We start from the raw sequence: 18,826 nt of genomic DNA, 5'->3' as shown, positions 1-18,826 counted from the left end.
GCGCTCTCTCTAGCGCTCTCTCTCTCTCTCTCTCTCTCTCTCTCTCTCTCTCTCTCTCTCTCTCCCCCCCTCTTTCCCCCTTTGTCGATCTCTCTCTCTCTCTCTCTCTCTCTCTCTCTCTCTCTCTCTCTCTCTCTCTCTCTCTCTCTCGCCCCAATCCCTGCAAGAATGTCTTAATGAACGCGCCACACAAACCGGTCCTCTATATATAATGCGTAGCCTATTTGAGCAACACTAAAAAGAGACTCAATTAAGTTACACAACAAACAACCCTTTGTGTCCCTGGCTGCGCTGCTGCAGCGCGACACACAAAGGGTGCCACCATGCTGCTCGTGATGTCACACGCGTTTGATTGATGTGACCCACAATAGGCTACGTAACATTTGGTCATTTGCTCGGATGTGGCGCCTTCTTCTTCCCATGACAACAACAGGTGTCCAATCAGTCACAGTCTTTGACTCCATCAGTCAGTGTTCTATGTTGCATGAAGCCCATAGGCTATATTTGGCCGAGGACCCCCACCTGAAAATGTTGTGTGCCAGGGACCCCCAAAAGACAAAATTTGTATTAAAGAATAGCCATTATATAAATGGATAAAGTGTTTATAAGTATTGCGACGGTCAGGTTGCAGTTTCTATGAAAACCTCCACCGGCTGTCCGTCAGTCCTTCAGTCAGTCCTTCAGTCCGTCTGTCCGTCACGCCACGTCACGTCACACCACACTTTTGGCCCTATACTCTTATCTCCGGCACCGTCGCAACTCGCAACCTCTGCCCCTGATTTCTCACATGCCCCTCTTCTAGCGCAAATGATGCTGTAGTAAGCTAACACATTTTGCATTTGAAAAGATTTTGTGCCAGGGACCCCCCAAAAGACTAGGCTATTGTTGCCAGATTAGATCTAGAACAGAATTCTATGGTTTAGATCAGTGGTTCCCAAACCTTTCAGGTCGAGACCAGACACGTGTCGCTGCTTGTAGATCGCCTATTTTCACTACTTCTTAATTGTTTTTAGTTTTTGCCAGACCCATGAAATGGGTAGGCCTACATAAGCAAATGTCTGTCGGTCCGGGTTTTCTATATAAAGGGTATATATGATGATGACATGATGATGACATGCCTACAAAAGGCATGATGTCATAAATGATGATGACAGACAAGGGGTTGGCAGAACCGGGGTCTGGCACAACCAGGTTGACCTGGTCTAGTTTTATACAGTACGCTATATATTTATGTAATTTCTTTTTGAGCGGTGGTAGACCGCTCCATAGCACACCCAAAAAACTGATTCAACCCCCCTATAAATGTGACACATATAAATTATGTTTGCTTTATTTAATTACTTCACTTCAAGGCATAAGCATATACATTTAATTGATATAACTCAAATATTATTAATAGTGCCAGATGTGATACATTTACATTATGTTGGCTTTATTTAAATGTATTTAATTATAATATATGCAAATGTATTGAATTGATGTAACTGAACAAATATTAATCGTGCTTACCTTAAATATATACATTTACAATATATGCATTTTTATTAAATTGTTCCAACTCAAATGTAATTAATAGTGCTTATACAAAATCTATTCATTTAACATTATGCATTTATATTACATTCATGTAACTCAAATCTTAGTAATGGAATTTAAAAACACATTGAAAATGAGTTCCAATGAAAACTCCCAGAGTCCCATAAACCACGCCTCTCACCAATTTTATTGAGTAGTTTTTAAGGCTGAAATCATTCTGAGAATATTGTTTGAATCCAACTCAATTTTATTAAGTACATTTTACAGATCTGAGAAGTGACTCCAGCCCTTTCCCTTGATTGGTCAAATAAGTTGGTCACATGTTATGCAAAGCATGCTGGGAACAGCATTTTTCTAGGTTTTCAGGGAAATGTTTAAGCTTTCGGGAGCTAAAAATGCTAAATGTATCATATCAATGTGTCTGCCTTGGCAAGATGACTGTCATATGTCAGAATTTGATTTGTCAGTATTTGAGCCTAAACCCTAACCCTAACTGCTAGGCTGCTAGTTTAAGCTTGAGCTCCCTCCCCATGCTAGGCTAAAAGAGAAGAACTCATGGTAACTTTGAGGTTATTGCGTTGGTTTTCTCTTAAATGTTCTGATTATTCAATAATCACTGCTATTGCATATATCCATTATGCATCTGTATGTTGATATTGTAAAACTTGAAACAAATCATCCAGAAGAAAACCTGAAACCGAACTCTTCTTATGTAAATGTAAAAGTATTTTATTTATCTTAGCTTAATTCCATAAAAATGAGTTGAACCAACACATTTACGTTAACATTTGTTTGAGTTGGACAAACGTAAATTAATTAAGTTCATATAATTAACTTGGCTTAAGTTAATGAAAATGAGTTGGACTAATTGAACAACATGCATTGCATTGAATGTAGATTTGACTTGGGACTACATATATCCCATATATAAATTTACTCATATAAAATGGGTGGAAAAGTTTCACACATTTAAAATGTGTTCAACTGAGAGATTATTTCATGGCCGTGTGTGTATCCGTGTATCCGTGTATGTATGTATGTATGTATGTATGTATGTGTGTATGTAGCCTGAATTACCACTCAGTGACCAGAGAGGGTGCTCTTGAGTCTAGTCTGAGCATCAACTGCAATATTCTCTCTCTCTCTCTCACACACACACACACGCACACACACACGCACGCACGCACACACACACACACACACACACACACACACACACACACACACACACACAACCACCGCTCAGTTCACACGGGTGTGATTTTTTTTTTAACATATACAATTATTTTAATTTAAAAAAAATCTTTTGAGATGTAGGAAAACAGCATTTTTAGGCTACTCGAGTCATGACCTATATAAATCAGTCCTTATGTTCAAAGAATTGCCCTCTCTGTGTAGAAATCCATGCCATTACGCCACATCTCCAGTATTGACTTGATTATGCTTAGTTCGTTGTGGTATCAAGCACCGAAAAATAGCCGATCTCCAAGCTCACAAGGAGTCACAGCTCTACTATATTATGTTCACCAAAAGGCCGTTTTAGAAATGTCAGCCCCTGCCTCTCTAACATTCTCTGCGTGTCTGTGGGAGATAACAGTGGTGAGAGTGAAACATCTGAACAGTCATTTTATAGCCTACAGATATTCTCTCCTTGTGCTAGTTCTAGCAGGTGAATTAACAAAGAAATTAACCTTTCAACCTAGCATCCATTTTTTGGGAATGTCATTATTGGTAAAGATGTTCAAGAATAGCAGATCTACAAGCTCACAAAGCGACGTGTGGTGCTTTGTGAGCTTAGCTATTTTCACTAATTTGGGGAATGGGGCTTATTATTGGCCTACAGTACGTCAGGGTTCCCCAGTTAGTTTTCCCCAAGGGCCGAATTATGTATAGGGTACCAAGCCGAGGGCCACAGCATTGCGTTGACGGTGGCGTTCCCGCTACTCAAGCGACAGTTCAGATATACTAGTGTTGTTGCTGCTCTTGATTGATTGATTGAAGACTTTATTAGAAGTTTGCATAGGAAAAGGTACAGTTTCATGACGGTACATTTCACTGGTACAAGGTCTACTAAAAGGAGATCCATGAAAAGACTAAACTTATTTCCACAGGAAACCATTTAAGTATCTCATATAACATTGAATGACAGACAAATAGAACACAGTACTATGCAGTATATATGTAAATAAAAATAAAATGAAAGATAAAAAGAAGAAAACAGTAAGTCTGAACAAACAGTAAGTATATACAAAGAAGGGGCAGGGGGGTAGGGCTGGGCTACGTTTGTCTTTTTACCAGTTGCGAACGGCTGCAGCCTGTAAGTGGTTTTTCAGGGCAGTTTTAAAGGATGCTAGGGATCCACACTCCTTTATGGCCTTCGGTAAGGCTTTCCACATTTTGGTGGTATAGCAGAAGAACGAGTTTGACCCTTTGTTGGTTTTGACTCTGGGTTGAAAGTGATCTGTGGCGCTGCCTCTGGTGTTGTAATTATGGACATCCTTAACGTTTATAAAGTATTTTGACAGGTACTTGGGTATCATAGTGGTGTAGTGTATCTTGTACCACCATTATTATAATTATTATGAGAAATGCACTCCTTAAAGTTGAAACAAAATAAGTTAAGAACCAATTGATTGAAAAGTATGCATCCGTATAACAGCAGCGGCCCCACGGGCCGCAAATGGCCCGCGGGCCGCCTATTGGGGAACCCTGGCCTACGTGAAACTGTTCCTTATTTTTGTTGGGGATCCCCAGGAACAAACTCTTCTTCCCCCGGATTTGAGCCCGGTGTCCTGCGCAAGTGCTGACATTTTTACCATGGATAGATAGATAGATAGATAGATAGATAGATAGATAGATAGATGGATAGAAAACTTTATTAAAGTGTCACTCCTCAGACCATACATTTTAAAAAACAAACAGCATATTTCCATTTATCATAGTATGAGGACCACTCACTATAGGAGTTGTGAGACACCTTTAAGTTGACAAAAAAATCAATTAAAACGTACATTACATATAAGTACAAACACATGAAAACAGTTACACATTTAAAAAAGACTGAAGCAATACAAAATTAAAATTAAAATACAAATACACAGAGTAAACAAAATAAACAGTGGGGCAGTTTATAAACCGGTACTTAGAAAAGCTAATCTTCTTTTTAAGATGAGATGACATGCTTTGGCACATTCGATTGCACATTGTGTAGGCCTACCAGCTAAAATTACATTCCGTTTATCATGATCATCAAGATCATTAAAAAGTTCTACAAAACTTCTACAAAGTTCTTCCACAAAAGTTGTGATATTGAAAGGAATAGACAGTTCAGAGTGGAAGTCCTTGTAACGATCACAGTGTAATATGACATGGGCTTCAGATTCAATAGAATAGTGTGCCTGCTGGCTATCTGCTGGAGTGTTTGTGTGTCTGCCCATTTCTAAAGCTAAAGGAGCCACTCCACACCTGAACTTGGCAAATACACTTTGTACATACGATTCAGTTTGAATTTCGATTCAGTTTTTTTTTTAACTCAAATGTTTTTTCTGGGTGGTCCCTGAAACTAAATATTTTGAGATGGGGATCCGTGGTCAAATACATATCACTTTGGGGGTCCTTCACATGAATAAGTTTGAGCACCACTGACATAAAAACAGAAGGATTTGAAATATTCAAAGACTTGCACACATTTTCACGATTTTTCAAAAAAGCAGATCTACAAGCTCGCAGCGCGGCACTTGGCTGCTATTTTTTATAGTTAAAGCACAAAATAATGCGTAATAATGCGTTCCCAGTCTAAATGGATGAAGAACATTCATGGGGGGCCCGCAGTGAATCCTTGTACCCAGGGCCCAGAATTTGGTGCGGCACCCCTGCCTGCCTGCATGTTACTGGATGGTTACTGATTTATTATTATTTATTACTCTTGAAGCTTGGATAAATAGTGTTCACTGTATCAGCTGGTACACAGTGACAGGGCTGTAATAATTATCTATAATTTATTATCAAAGTTGACATACTCAGTGACTGATGTAATGGTACGTCCAAGTCTTCTCTTTCATTTTAAAGGTGCCAGACTTCCTGATCTCTGTTGTCCTTGGCTGAACCGAACATATGAGACAGTATTGTTGTTCCAATAATAGCTCAGTCAGTATCATATCAGTTGCACACACATGCTCACAAAGAACAACGCTGCACCTCGCATGAAATGTGATCTTATGGTTCATGTGTATAAATACTGCTTTCATGGCTTCAGCACATGAGATTCTTGTCTGCTTGGGGTAAATATGGAATGTTTAAGATTTACAACAAAGGGCAACACAAATGAAGACCTGTGACTTGAAGAGGTTAAAGAGCAGTGGCGTCAGTTCAGAAAAAGCTAAGGTATGGCAACATGACTACCAGTCATGTTGCCATGCCTTAAGAAGTACATTCTATTTTTTTCCCCGTTTCTACGGTTTCTTGGGCTGGATATGGCAGCCTGGAACGGTTGTTCAAGTGCAGCTAAACTTGGCATGTTAGTAGCCTAAATGTGCCACAATACCTTGTTACAGTAAAGTGACCATTTTGTAAAATGTAGTAGTTATTTTACTGTAATTTAACAACATCCTAATACAGATAGACAAAGAGACATTCATGGATTTATATTTAAAGGTAACTTTTATTGTCCCCCCTGCCTGGACCCAGGGTATGGCAGCTGCATACCCCTGCCATACCCAATTGACGCCTCTGTTAAAGAGTGCGATGCACGGATGAGGTCAACTTCTCATATTTATACACACGCACGCACGCATGCACGGACGGACACACAGACACACACACACACACACACACACACACACACACACACAAAGAGAGAATGAGAGAAGGTTATTATTGCTCCAGTCTCAGCGTCAGTTAGTCGACAGTTACAAAAGGTTCACAGAAAGTTCTGACATTCTTACACACATTTACACATCTGTCAAATATGCAGAACACATACACAAATCGGTCAAATGTGCAGAACACATTTAGGTCAAATTTGCAGACGGTATATACAGACTTTTCCTGGCTGCAAAATCTTTAAACCCCATTAAAGTCATGAGTTGTTGTTGCAACATCGCTCCAGATCGTTATGATTTCAAGTCTAACAAGCAGTGTGAGGAAACCAGCCCACTGCAAGGGACCCACGCCAAGATTTACAGAGGTTTCCCCACAAAGGTATTTTCCCAAGTCTGGACTTTGTCCCAATAGATTAGTAGAGCTACACTGCAAAGTAAGGGCCAATGGTGTGCATGCATGGCTTACATTCATCCAGCAAAACATTGTTCACTTAAATTTCTCTTCATAATGAAGTAAAAGGTTTTCAGAATATTTGTCATTGTGCTTTACTGTATACTGAATAAAAATATTAGTAATTATTTACAATTACAGATGTTGATTGATTGATTGATTGATTGATTGATTGATTTATTGATTGATTGATTAATTGATTGATTGATATCTTGAAATAAAAATATGTCACAATAACACACATCTGACCCACTATAATCAAAAGGATGATGCAAAAAAGCTTAACAGCTTGTTTCCAATGTGGCAAGAGAACTTTATGGTGTATGGCTTTCTTGGATCTCCTTTTAGTTGACCTTGTACCAGTGATCTGTAGGTACTGTCATGAAACTGTACCTTTTCTATGCAAACTTCTAATAAAGTCATAAATCAATCAATCAAAACAAAGCTGATTCAGACAATATAAATTAGAACATCACCAAACCCAGTAGTCTTTATATAAAAATCTCTTTATATAAAAATGTCAACTTCTTATTGATTTTATCTGAAGATTCAGATCCAGATCTGTGGATCCAGTCCGGGTTTTCCTCCTAATAAAAATAGTATTTCAATGAAGAAATTATTTTTGATTTCTCACATGCACCTTGTGACCTTTGGAGTTACATCTTGGCAATCTAACTACACAACCCAAACCTCTACCAAAGTGGTCTTGCCCTTTAAAGTTGCAGTTGAAAGTGTCAACACAGAGGTTAGTAGCATATATAGACTACATGCACGTGTGTTAATCTACTGTTTTTCATTTGTTCATGGAAAGCTTCCAGGTGGCTAAATGAGTAACAGAAATTACAGACAGCATTACAGACTGAGAGATTAAATGCAACACTTAAAGGGATATTCCACTTCCAAATAAACCTTTGGTCATTTTGTCTCTATACTCAGGTTTTTGTGAACACCTTGGACAGTTTTTAATTTGCTTGATTCAATATTTAGATATTTGATATTCAGTTTAGGAGTTATCACAAAAATAGGGCCAGCTCACGTATTAGGAGGGTATATGTATGAGTGACCAGAAAAGAAGACGGGTGTTTTTGATGAATCTATCATAGTTAAATTGGAGTTTGGAGTTACAATGGGTTTGTATAGGAATGGGCCCGGAATAGGGATTGGGGAGTGTCTGATAAAATGAATATCAAATATCTAAATATTGAATCAAGCAAATTAAAAACTGTACTTTTGTGAACGGTGTTCACAAACGAGTCGATAAAATGACCAAAAGATTTTTTGAAAGTGGAATGTCCCTTTAAATTAAATGCAACATGACTCTGAATGGTTAAATGTTTTATTATTTATTACTCTTGAAGCTTAGATAAATAGTGTTCACTGTACCAGCTGATAGTGACAGGGCTGTAATAATGATCTATAATGTATTATCTCTCCATCCTTTCTTGGATGGAAGTTGGAAACAGTGTCAGAGTGAGTGTCCAAACAAACAACAGTTTGATTCAGAGGCCACCTTGTGGCAACACATGGCTGCAGTCCTAACAGATTACCGGTCACGTCAGGGGCTCAAATGAACATGCATTTGACTCTGAGGGAAGGGAAAACACAAACATCACAGAGGATTATGAGTATGACCATTTCGGAAGTTTTTTTTCCTCCCTTCTCTCTCTCTCTCTCTCTCTCTCTCTCTCTCTCTCTCTCTCTCTCTCTCTCTGATAATAAATAAAGGACGTCTCTGGCTCAGCAGCAGCCTATTGGATACCGGGAAGCAGCGACACGCATTCAAATGAAAAAGAACTGCAGTCTGTTCGCTAATCCTCGCCTGTCCTTTTTATCTCGTGGACAGCAGCAGTGCGATCACAATGGGACAGCAGAGCGGAGGCACACAGCCATGCGCCAAATGAGAAAAGCCAGGTCTGTTTGACTTCACTGCAGGGGCGCATGTAGCTGTAGCCAAGCTGTGCGTGGGGTCTGGTTGGGTGGGTGTGTGTGTGTGTACGCGAGCGCGCGCGTAAAAGTGTGCCAAAAATGATGTTCGCCCCGCTCCTGGGAGGCTACCTGGTCACAGGTGCGCTTATTCTCTTCTCCACGGCCAGCGCGTGCCCGTCGCAGTGCAGCTGTTTCTACCACAACCTGAGCGACGGATCTAAGGCCAGGTAAGTGATCAACACATTTCACAGTTCACACGCAAATCGATGCGACGAGGCACGGTTAATATTGCATGTTATTGATTCATTCATGCAGTTGCCTCATTCGGGGGGAAGACCTCCATTCAGAAACACCCCCACTAGAAACATCCCCATTCAGAAATACCCCCACTGAGGTTAGGGTTAGGGTTTAGAATAATGGAAGTCAATCTTCTGAATGGCAATGTTTCTGAATGGAGATGCATTCGTGCGCTTTTTGCAGGCGCGCCCTGGTGATGGGCAGGTCTGTCCTCCTCACACATGCAGGCTGCTACAGATGTTTTGCACAGAGGTGAACACGTGCGCAAAAGATAATTCAGCTATAGTGCATGCCTGCCCGATTTGACGTTAAACCTGGATTATCTCACAAAGGCACTTTGAAGCTCCCTGTCTGCCTTTTGCAAGCATGCAAAGTGAACATTTTCTCACAATTAGGCATAGGCATATTTGTAAATAGGCTACATCACCTTCCTTAGTTATGTGCAACTTTTGCAAGTCACCATTCCAGTGAGACAAATGATGGTCTTGTGCCTAACCACCACGTGTGCTACTCCCTCACTTTCAAGGTGGTCCGGGGACCACCAGTGGTCCTTGAAGGGGTTCCAGGTGGTCCCCAGCTAAATGATGCATGGAGTTGGTAACCAAATGGACCCTTATAGATCTTTAACTCTTTTTTTTAAGTACATTTTTATTTTGTAACATGCAGACATATTCACAGGGTCAACATTTACATCATTTTCATTATCATATTTTTGAATCCTCTGTGGTGTCATTCTTCCGGGTCGTTGATTCAGTCCATTGCTCCCATTTTTCAAGAAACAACTCTTCCTGTATCCTGAGTCTATGTGTAAATCTCTCCATTACACATTTCCTCCACAATGCACAGCCACACAAGTTGGGGAGTCACTTCTATATCACAGTCTCGTTATTGTTTTTTTGCTGGCTGCTAGTAACACCTTGATCAGATACATATAGTTGTCTCCACGTGTGTTTTCCTGTGTCAAGTTTCCTAAATATAATACCAACACTCTTGAGCGTGTAAAATGAAACCAAATGAACCCTTACAGGTCCATTTGATTTCATTTTACGTCTCAAGAGTTAAATTATTATGGTTAAACATCGGCATTAGCCTACTTAATTTACAAGTCTGCACAATTAGAGAATGTGGAACAATTGTTATTTTGATCAACGTTTGCCCGTTAGTCCTATGCTACCAACATCAATACAGCATGGAATTGTGGACAACATCCTATTCAACCATAACAAAATATTCTAAGTTTTGGTTCTGAGGGGCTACATGTCATCAAAATTGTGGCCCGTGGCTCAAATGCTTAATAAATAATGGACCTTGATATGAAAAGGGTTGAAAACCACAGATTTTAATCGTATAAATATTCAACAAACATTGATTACTTCTAGAGATGCACAATCATGAAATTATGGCCGATATCCGATATTTTACAGGCTCATATCTGTCGATTCCGATTCTGATACCGATATGTATTACATTATTATATTATAATGCAATATATATCTTATCGGAATCGGTATCGACAGATATGACACTGAAAATATCTCAATTTCATATTTTTATTTAAAAATATCCAAGTTGAAAAGCTTTCCCAGAAAACTCTGATTGCCTTCATCATTACAAAGGGCTTTTTCAGCATCACATTCAAATGTGAATATTATAAAACAAAATATCGGCAAAACAATATCAGTTCGATACCGATAATGCATTTTTATGGCCGATATTGCCGATGCCGATATGATGGCGCGATTAATCGTGCATCCCTAATTACTGCCATCTTTTCTTTTTTTAGGAGCGTGATCTGCAACGACCCCGACATAACCCTGGTGCCCGTGGGCTTCCCGGTCGACACGTCCAAGCTGCGGATCGAGAAGACGGGCATCCAGGCCATCCCGGCCGAGGCCTTCGGCTACCTGTCGGGCCTGGAGTTCCTGTGGATGTCCTTCAACGCGCTCTCCTCGCTCCACGCCGACGCCTTCCGCGGCCTGGCCAGCCTGGAGGAGCTGCGGTTGGACGGCAACGACCTGGGCGCCTTCCCCTGGGAGTGCTTGGCGGACATGCCCGGCCTGCGGCTGCTGGACCTGCACAACAACCGGCTGAGCTCGCTCCCCGCCGAGGTCAATGCTCGCATTAGGAACCTCACCTACCTGGACCTGTCCAGCAACGGCCTGCTGACGCTGCCGGCCGAGGTGCTCTCCGTCTGGCTGGCGGTCAGGCCCACCACGCAAGCGGCGGGCTTTGCCGCGGAGAGCTCCAAGATGATCCTCGGTAAGGGAGGGGACATGATGATGCAGCAGCGCGATGTTATTAGCAGGCCTGATGTTTTCACTCGTCGTTGACCTGAGTGTCATGTGGATGGAGGTCGATGAATCCACAATTAGCCTACATGTTTTGTTTTTCCCCCAACAGGATAATATCATAGTATCGCCATCGTCATCGTCATCGTCATCATCATCATCATCATCATCGTCATCGTCATCGTCATCATCATCATCATCATCATCATCATCACCACCATCATTGTATGTATGTATGTATGTATGTATATCTACTGTGTGTGTGTGTGTGTGTGTGTGTGTGTGTGTGTGTGTGTGTGTGTGTGCGTGCGTGCGTGCGTGCGTGCGTGCGTGCGTGCGTGCGTGCGTGCGTGCGTGCGTGTGTGCGTGCGTGCTGGTCCTCTGGAAAAAGCCACACACACACACACACACACACACACACACACACACACAAGCACACACTCCAACAACCATGTGCGTAACGCGCGTCTTTCTTTCATCCTCTGCACGTTCAAGCAACATTGACTGACAGATTGATTGATTGATTGATTGATTGATTGATTGATTGATTGATTGATTGATTGATTGAAGACTTTATTAGAAGTTTGCATAGGTTCAGTTTCATGACAGTACAGTTCACTGATACAAGGTCAACTAAAAGGATACCCCCCACTCCTCCTTTTTTTGACAGACAGATAGAACACAGTAGGCCTGGACTATGCAGAAGATACCATAAAGAATACAGTCTAAAACAGGGGTCTTCAACAGGGGGTCCGGGACCCCTAGGGGGTCCTCAGAGTTACTACAGGGGGTTTTCCAAATCTTCCAGTCCTTTTTATATTAACAACTTGAACCCTAGTATCCATATTCTGAGAACTGTAGCCAAAAATAGCATATCTACAAGCTCACAACGCCTCGCGCTGCAAGGCGTTGTGAGCTCGTAGATCGGCTATTTTCGGCAAAGAGGTTTGGTGTAGAGGGGGAAAAGAGCAGACTAAGTACAGAGTGAAAGGTCAAGTTTATTAAGTATTGACGGTCCAAGTGGTTAAATATCTGAAAACACACATTGACATGAATCCGAAATACACTGACGATCGTGCTGTCAAACAATGAAACTATGGAATCTATGACAAGGTTGTGGAGGTCCCTGGTTAATCTCTCTCTCGACTAAGGGGTCCTTGGCCTGAAAACGTTGAAGACCCCTGGTCTAGACTATGCAGAAGATACCATAAAGAATACCGTCTAAAATATGTTTCATCACGCCCTCCTCCTCCCCCCCCCCCCCCCCCCCCCCAGGCCTCCACGACAACCCGTGGGTGTGTGACTGCCGGCTGTACGAGCTGGTCCAGTTCCAGCGGTCGCCGTCGTCCACGCTCTCGGTGGCGTTCATCGACACGCGGCTCCGCTGCTCGGCGCCAGAGAGCCTGTCCGGGGTTCTGTTCTCCGACGCGGAGCTGCGGCGGTGCCGGCCGCCCCGCGTCCACACGGCGGTGGCCCGCGTCCGGAGCGCCGCGGGGAACAACGTGCTGCTGCGCTGCGGGACCATAGGGGTCCCCGTGCCCGACATGACGTGGCGCAGGGCGGACGGCAGAGCTCTGAACGGAACAGGTGGGTGTTTGTTAGCAAAAGGACCGTCTGCGTTGTATTTTCCTGCAAACACCCGGTGGCAGTTTAATCGACAACTTTGTTTTTTTACAACAAGGGTTCATATTTTAGATTGTAATAAAGGGAGGAAAAGATGAGTGCTAAAATGTTTTAATTTGCTATCTTTATCCATTTTGGAGAGTTTGATTTCAGTGGGTGGGGGCATGGATAAATATGTCTTTTTAGACACAATAAGCCGACACATTATTTATTATTTACAACAACACTACTGGCCCCCATAAGTCACACCTAACCATGAAAATAAACCATGCGGTGCATGTTGGAGGGCTCATTGTGTCTAAAAATACATATTTAGCCACTTGTACGCATGCCCCCAACCACTGAAATCAAACTCGCTAAAATGGATAAAACGATAGAAAGAAGTAAATGAAAACATTTGAACACATATTTTCTTTTCTCTAATGACAATCTAAAATATGAACCTGTGTTGTAAAAACAAACAAAGTTGTCCTTTAAGCCAATGTTTAATAAACAGTTTTGTGGGTCAACGGACCAATTTCTATGGGTCGCGACTGTGAATGAGTACCGGTACCTCTTTACTTTTAGTTTCCTATGTTTTGTTCTTCTTTTGTAAGTCATTTCATGTATATATAAAATCAAAGAAATTTCATATAGAAAAAAACAGTTGTGAGCTTGTAGGTCTGCTGTTTTCACTAGTTTGGGTCCCAGGCAAATGTTAAATTTCACTTTTGGGTCTAGAGCTAAAACATTTGGGAAGTGGGAACCACTGGTTTAAGCACCATGGACAGCGCACTGTCCCAAAAGACATAAGACATTTTTGGGGGCTTTTTGCCTTTATTGATAGTACAGTAGGTAGACATCAGAGCCTACAGTATATGGTACTATGTGCCCGGACCACTAGACGACCCAGTAATAGATATTTTAATCATTTAGCATATCTCTGCTGTCGGGCCAAAAACCTCCTAACTCCATTTTTGGGAAAATGAGCTCAAGTGTAGTTAGGAGGTTTTGACCGAAGGGCTTTTTACTACTTTCCAGAGGTTCAATATTATTTTAACCAACACTCATATGTAAAGGGTGTTCAATAGCCCTGATTTATGCCAAAAAATCTAAAACCTCAAAATGTAGTTAAGAGGTTTTGACTAGAGAGTGACGATATACTGTATATAAAGTAGCCTGTATATCCTTATACTGTTAACATGGTGTAACAGCGGTGATCTCCTTTCCATCCCCGCAGTCCAGCAGGAGACCTCGCAGGAAGGAATCACCTGGTCCATCCTGCGCGTCCCCGCCGTGTCCACCCGCGACTCCGGGAGGTACGTCTGCATGGCCGCCAACTACGCGGGGAACGCCGAGGCCGTCATCTCCCTGATGGTCTCCAACACGTCCAAACCAACCGGAAACCTAACCAGAGACCCTGAGAGGAAACCCAAAGTCAAGAAACCCAACCAGCAGGCCGCCTACCAGGAGAAACTGGTGGCCAGATATGTGGCTCCTACCTCCGCCCCTGCGCCCTCACCCGTCCTGGAGCCTGGCCCCCCGACAGGCTCTGGGCCTGGACCTGGGTTAGCTAGCTTGGCCTTGGAGCCTGGCCCTCCGTCTGGCCCCAGCACTGCACCTGGGTTAGCCACATTGGCCTTGGAGCCTGGCCCTTCGCCAGGCTCTGGGCCTGGACCTGGAATAGCCAGCTTGGCCCTGGAGCCTGGCTCTGGGCCTGGACCTGGACCTGGGTTAGCCAACTTGGCTCAGGAACCTCTACCTGGTTCTGGGCCCGGACCTGGTTTAGCCAGCTTGGCCATGGAGCCTGTCGCTCCACCTGTCTCAGCGCCTGGCCTGGCTGACAGAAATGACACAGCTGGCCCTGCGCCTACTACCAGCCCAGATGCCCTGCTGGAACTGGAGAAGACCAACCTCAGCAACCTGGCAGCCAACACCTCACTGCTCCAGCAGGATCCTGACAGGGTGGTCCGGTCCGTCAAGGTGGTCGGGGACACGGACAACACCATCGCTCTGAACTGGAGGGCCCCGAAGGCCAAGAACACCACCGCGTTCAGCGTGCTCTACGCCGTGTTCGGCGAGAGGGACATGAGGAAGATCAACGTCGGGGCGGGGCTGAACCGCGTCACCATCGACGGGCTGGTGCCGCAGACCAAGTACATCGCCTGCGTGTGCGTCCGGGGGCTCATCCCCAAGAAGGAGCAGTGCGTCATCTTCTCCACGGACGTGGCGGCCAGCGCCACCAGCATGCAGCGGCTCATCAACGTGATCGTGATCACGGTCGCCTGCATCATCGCCGTGCCGCTCACTGTCATCGTGTGCTGCGGCGCGCTGAAGCGGCGCATCCAGAAGTACTGGGGCCGCAAGTCCAAGAACATCCAGGACTCGTACGTGACCTTCGAGACGCTCTCGCCGGCCACCAAGGCCAAGGGGCTGAGCGAGGGCGAGTACCTCACCAAGCTCGACCCGGAGGAGTCCAACAGGCTGCTGTCGGCGCGCTCCAGCCTGGACTCGGAGGCCACGGCCAGGATCGAGGGGCAGCCCAACGAGTACTTCTGCTGACGTCAAGCTCCAGCTCTAGCCGCGCCGCACCACCTCCTCCCCCGCGCCCACCCGTACTCCGTGCCTCCTCCTCCTCCTCATCACGCCCCCGACGGCCCCCTCGTGCCCAACCACCACCCCCACCCCCATCCCTACCCTCACCACCACATGCACCCGCGTCCTCACCAGCACCCCGAGGTCAGCCCGCCTCGCACGCGCTCGCACACGCCGCGTCCTCACCAGCAGCATCCCGAGGCGAGCCCGCCGCCGCGCGCGCGCTCGCACACGCCGCGCCCTCATCACCAGCAGCATCCCGAGGCGAGCCCGCCGCCGCGCGCGCGCTCGCACACGCCACGCCCTCATCACCAGCAGCGTCCCGAGGCGAGCCCGCCGCCTCGCGCGCACACGCCGCGTCCTCCTCACCACCACCAGTATCCCGAGGAGGTCACCCCTCCGCCCACCCGCCCGCACTCCCCCCACCCGTGGGATTCCCCTCCCCCTCCTGTCCCTCCCCGGTGGATGGCGCCTCCGACCCCGCCGCCTCAGAGGCCCGGCTTCTGTCAGAGGACCTTTGCACGCTGCACCATCATGGAAATATCAGTTTAGGACTATTTCATCACAGCTTCTTTTATTTTTCTTCAGATGCATCTAGAATGTTTCATGAGTGAATACTGTAAGTCATGTAAAGAGATTAATACTGGAACACAAACTGGAACTATGACCTCTCACATGCCCGCGGTGCTAAATGACTAGATCTGAGGTATTCCATTATTTCCATTCTGCGCCTCTGTGCTTATCTGTCATATGTTCTCAGAGAAGATCAATACACGCAGGCATTGGTGCAACGTCACAGCGATGAATGGAGGTAAAGCTGGAGCTGGACAGAAGTACAGAAAAGACTGAACTATGACAATGTATATATGGTTGGAGATTATGGAGAAGACAAAAAAATCCATTTTATATTCCCAGCAGAGAGATGTGTAATATCATGTAAACTATCAAGACGTATTTGTTTTGTGCCCACCTGCATGCATATCGTCACTGTCCTGCAGGAACCTCGTATCTCCAAGTTTCACAGTATGTTTTTTCGTATATTAAAGGAGTAGTTCACCCCCAAAATGACTTTTTTTCTATTGATTAGTCACGCCATGGAGAGTAGAATTCAATAATATTTTTTGGTTTTAGTCACATAAAACCAAAAATGTAATTCGAGTAAATTTACCCCCATTGATTCCGGATGGTGACCCGTTTCGAAACGGGTCACCATCCGGAATGAATGGGGGTAAATTTATTGTTATCTCATTTTTGTCTTAGGAATGCGACAAAAACCAAAAAATATTATTGAACTCTACCTCCATGGCGTGACTAATCAATAGAAAAAAAGTCATTTTGGGGGTGAACTACTCCTTTAAAGCCCTACTTCATGAGTGTCGCACAAAGATAGTGAAAACAGCAGATCTTTAAGTAGTTTTCACTACTTTAAATCATTTTTAAAAGGATAAATCCAAAACCAACGGTTTTGGACATACTAGGTTTCCACCGGACCACAACGATATTAGCTCAGTGGTTCTCAAAGACGGGTTCAGGGACCCTCAGAGTGTCTTGAAGGGGTCCCCAGCTAGTTGTAACTTCAAACTCCATCTTAACCATGATAAATTCATCGATACATCGTCCTTGGTTCTGTTGACTCATACTGCCCTCCTAATAGTATAAACGTGAGGGTCCGTGTTTTTTGATTACTCTTTTTCATTCATTTATATGTGTCCCAATTTGGCTGGGAGCCAGTCATTGGATTTTTATTCATTTTCATTTTTTCATTTCATTTGAAAGCTGGGGATCATAGCTACAAAATGATATATTGGTTGTGGAGATTGACCCAACAGTTTTGAAGATATGGCTTATAGAATGATGCCATGCTGAAATACTACTTTTAAGATATTCAAGTTTTAAATAAATGTCTAACCTGCAAATGACCTGACGATCTCTCACATTAATTAAAAAAAGTCTTATTTACATGCAGAGTTAAGCTCTGGCGTTTAAGTGAAATGTAGCCTGAAATTTATGAAACGCTTTAGTGGCTTTATCACATTTTAGTGAAAAAAAAAAAAAAAAGTATTTTCAGTCCCTGTCTAAAGCTGTACTTTCCGAGATGACTGGCTCTCAGTGAGATTGGGACACATATATTTTATTGTATTTCCCCCCCAATTTTTCTTCTAAATAAATGAAAAAAAGTTATTAAAAAAACATAGCCTCCTCACGTATTAGGAGGGCAGGGCTGTATGAGTCACATATGGTTAAAATGGTGTTGTAATGGGTTTGTATAGGAAGGGGGCGTGTCTGATACTAAAAACTGAATCAAGCAACTTAATAACTGTCTGGGGTGTTCACAAAAGTCCGAGTAGACATTACAATGATCCTTTTCTTATTTTGTAATGAAATATCCCTTTAATAATATAGCATCACAATCAGTTTAACCCCTTTCACCTTATATTGATTGGCTATTTGAAAATAGCCTATATAGTAGATTGTATAAGCAGAGCACAAATCTTGTATGGGGGTCCCTGGCACAAAATACTTTCAGATTGGGGGTCTGCAGCCAAATGTACATATTAATTTGGGGATCCTTGACATGAAAAAGCTTGAGAACCATCGAATCAGGTAATGATACATGCCATGCATCCTCATTAACTAATTGAACGTGTATTCTATTTAACCCACTTGTATTATTTGATTGAATGGAAATAAACCTTTTTTATATATATACATGTATCCAGTTGTAGTGCTATAGCATTGTGTGTTGGTATGGTAGCCTATTGCAGGGGTTTTCAAAGTGGGTGACGGGGTCCTGGGGTGCCTCGAGATAATTCGATAATATTTGGAATTTATTTGGACATCTAATTTTTTTTAGCATAATTTAAAACTTGAAGTACGTTATAACCCTAACCCTAACCGTCAGTTCTAACCAAAATGGCTATTATCTCAATGTTTTCCTCACAACATAATCTCTAAAATATGCTATAAATATAAGGTGCTGGGAGTGAAAATTATGAATATCACTCAGGCAAAAACCTTGAATTTTTTTTCTTCAAAAAGCCCTAATTCATCATACAAAATTAAAAATAGTGAAAAAAGCTGATCTACAAGCACACAGCGCCTCGCATCACGAGGCGTTGTGTGCTTGTAGATTGTGTGCTTGTAGATCAGCTATTTTCACTATTTTTAATCGTTTTTAAAATAACACAAAAAGAGAAGGTTTTGGACATATAAGGTTTCCACCCGACAACAACGATATAATGTAGGGGTGCCTCGGATGAAAGAAAAATATTCATGGGTTGCCCTGAGACAAAAAAAAGTTTGGGAACCCC

General features: G+C 43.4%; 1 protein-coding gene across 1 annotated transcript; it reads left to right on the top strand.

Moving 5' to 3' along the window:
* Positions 1-8,832: 8,832 nt before the first annotated feature.
* Positions 8,833-15,482, top strand: lrit1a (leucine-rich repeat, immunoglobulin-like and transmembrane domains 1a; the record flags this gene model as incomplete). Its single annotated transcript, XM_080740822.1, has 5 exons — positions 8,833-8,960; positions 10,814-11,289; positions 12,594-12,905; positions 14,161-14,545; positions 14,801-15,482. The coding sequence occupies 5 exons, from the start codon at positions 8,833-8,835 to the stop codon at positions 15,480-15,482; spliced, it is 1,983 nt and encodes a 660-aa protein (XP_080596948.1).
* Positions 15,483-18,826: the final 3,344 nt, after the last annotated feature.

This window comes from Nannobrachium achirus (assembly GCF_963921795.1).
Source record: "Nannobrachium achirus genome assembly, chromosome: 13".
Taxonomy (NCBI): domain Eukaryota; kingdom Metazoa; phylum Chordata; class Actinopteri; order Myctophiformes; family Myctophidae; genus Nannobrachium; species Nannobrachium achirus.
This window is presented reverse-complemented; position numbering and strand designations above follow the sequence as displayed.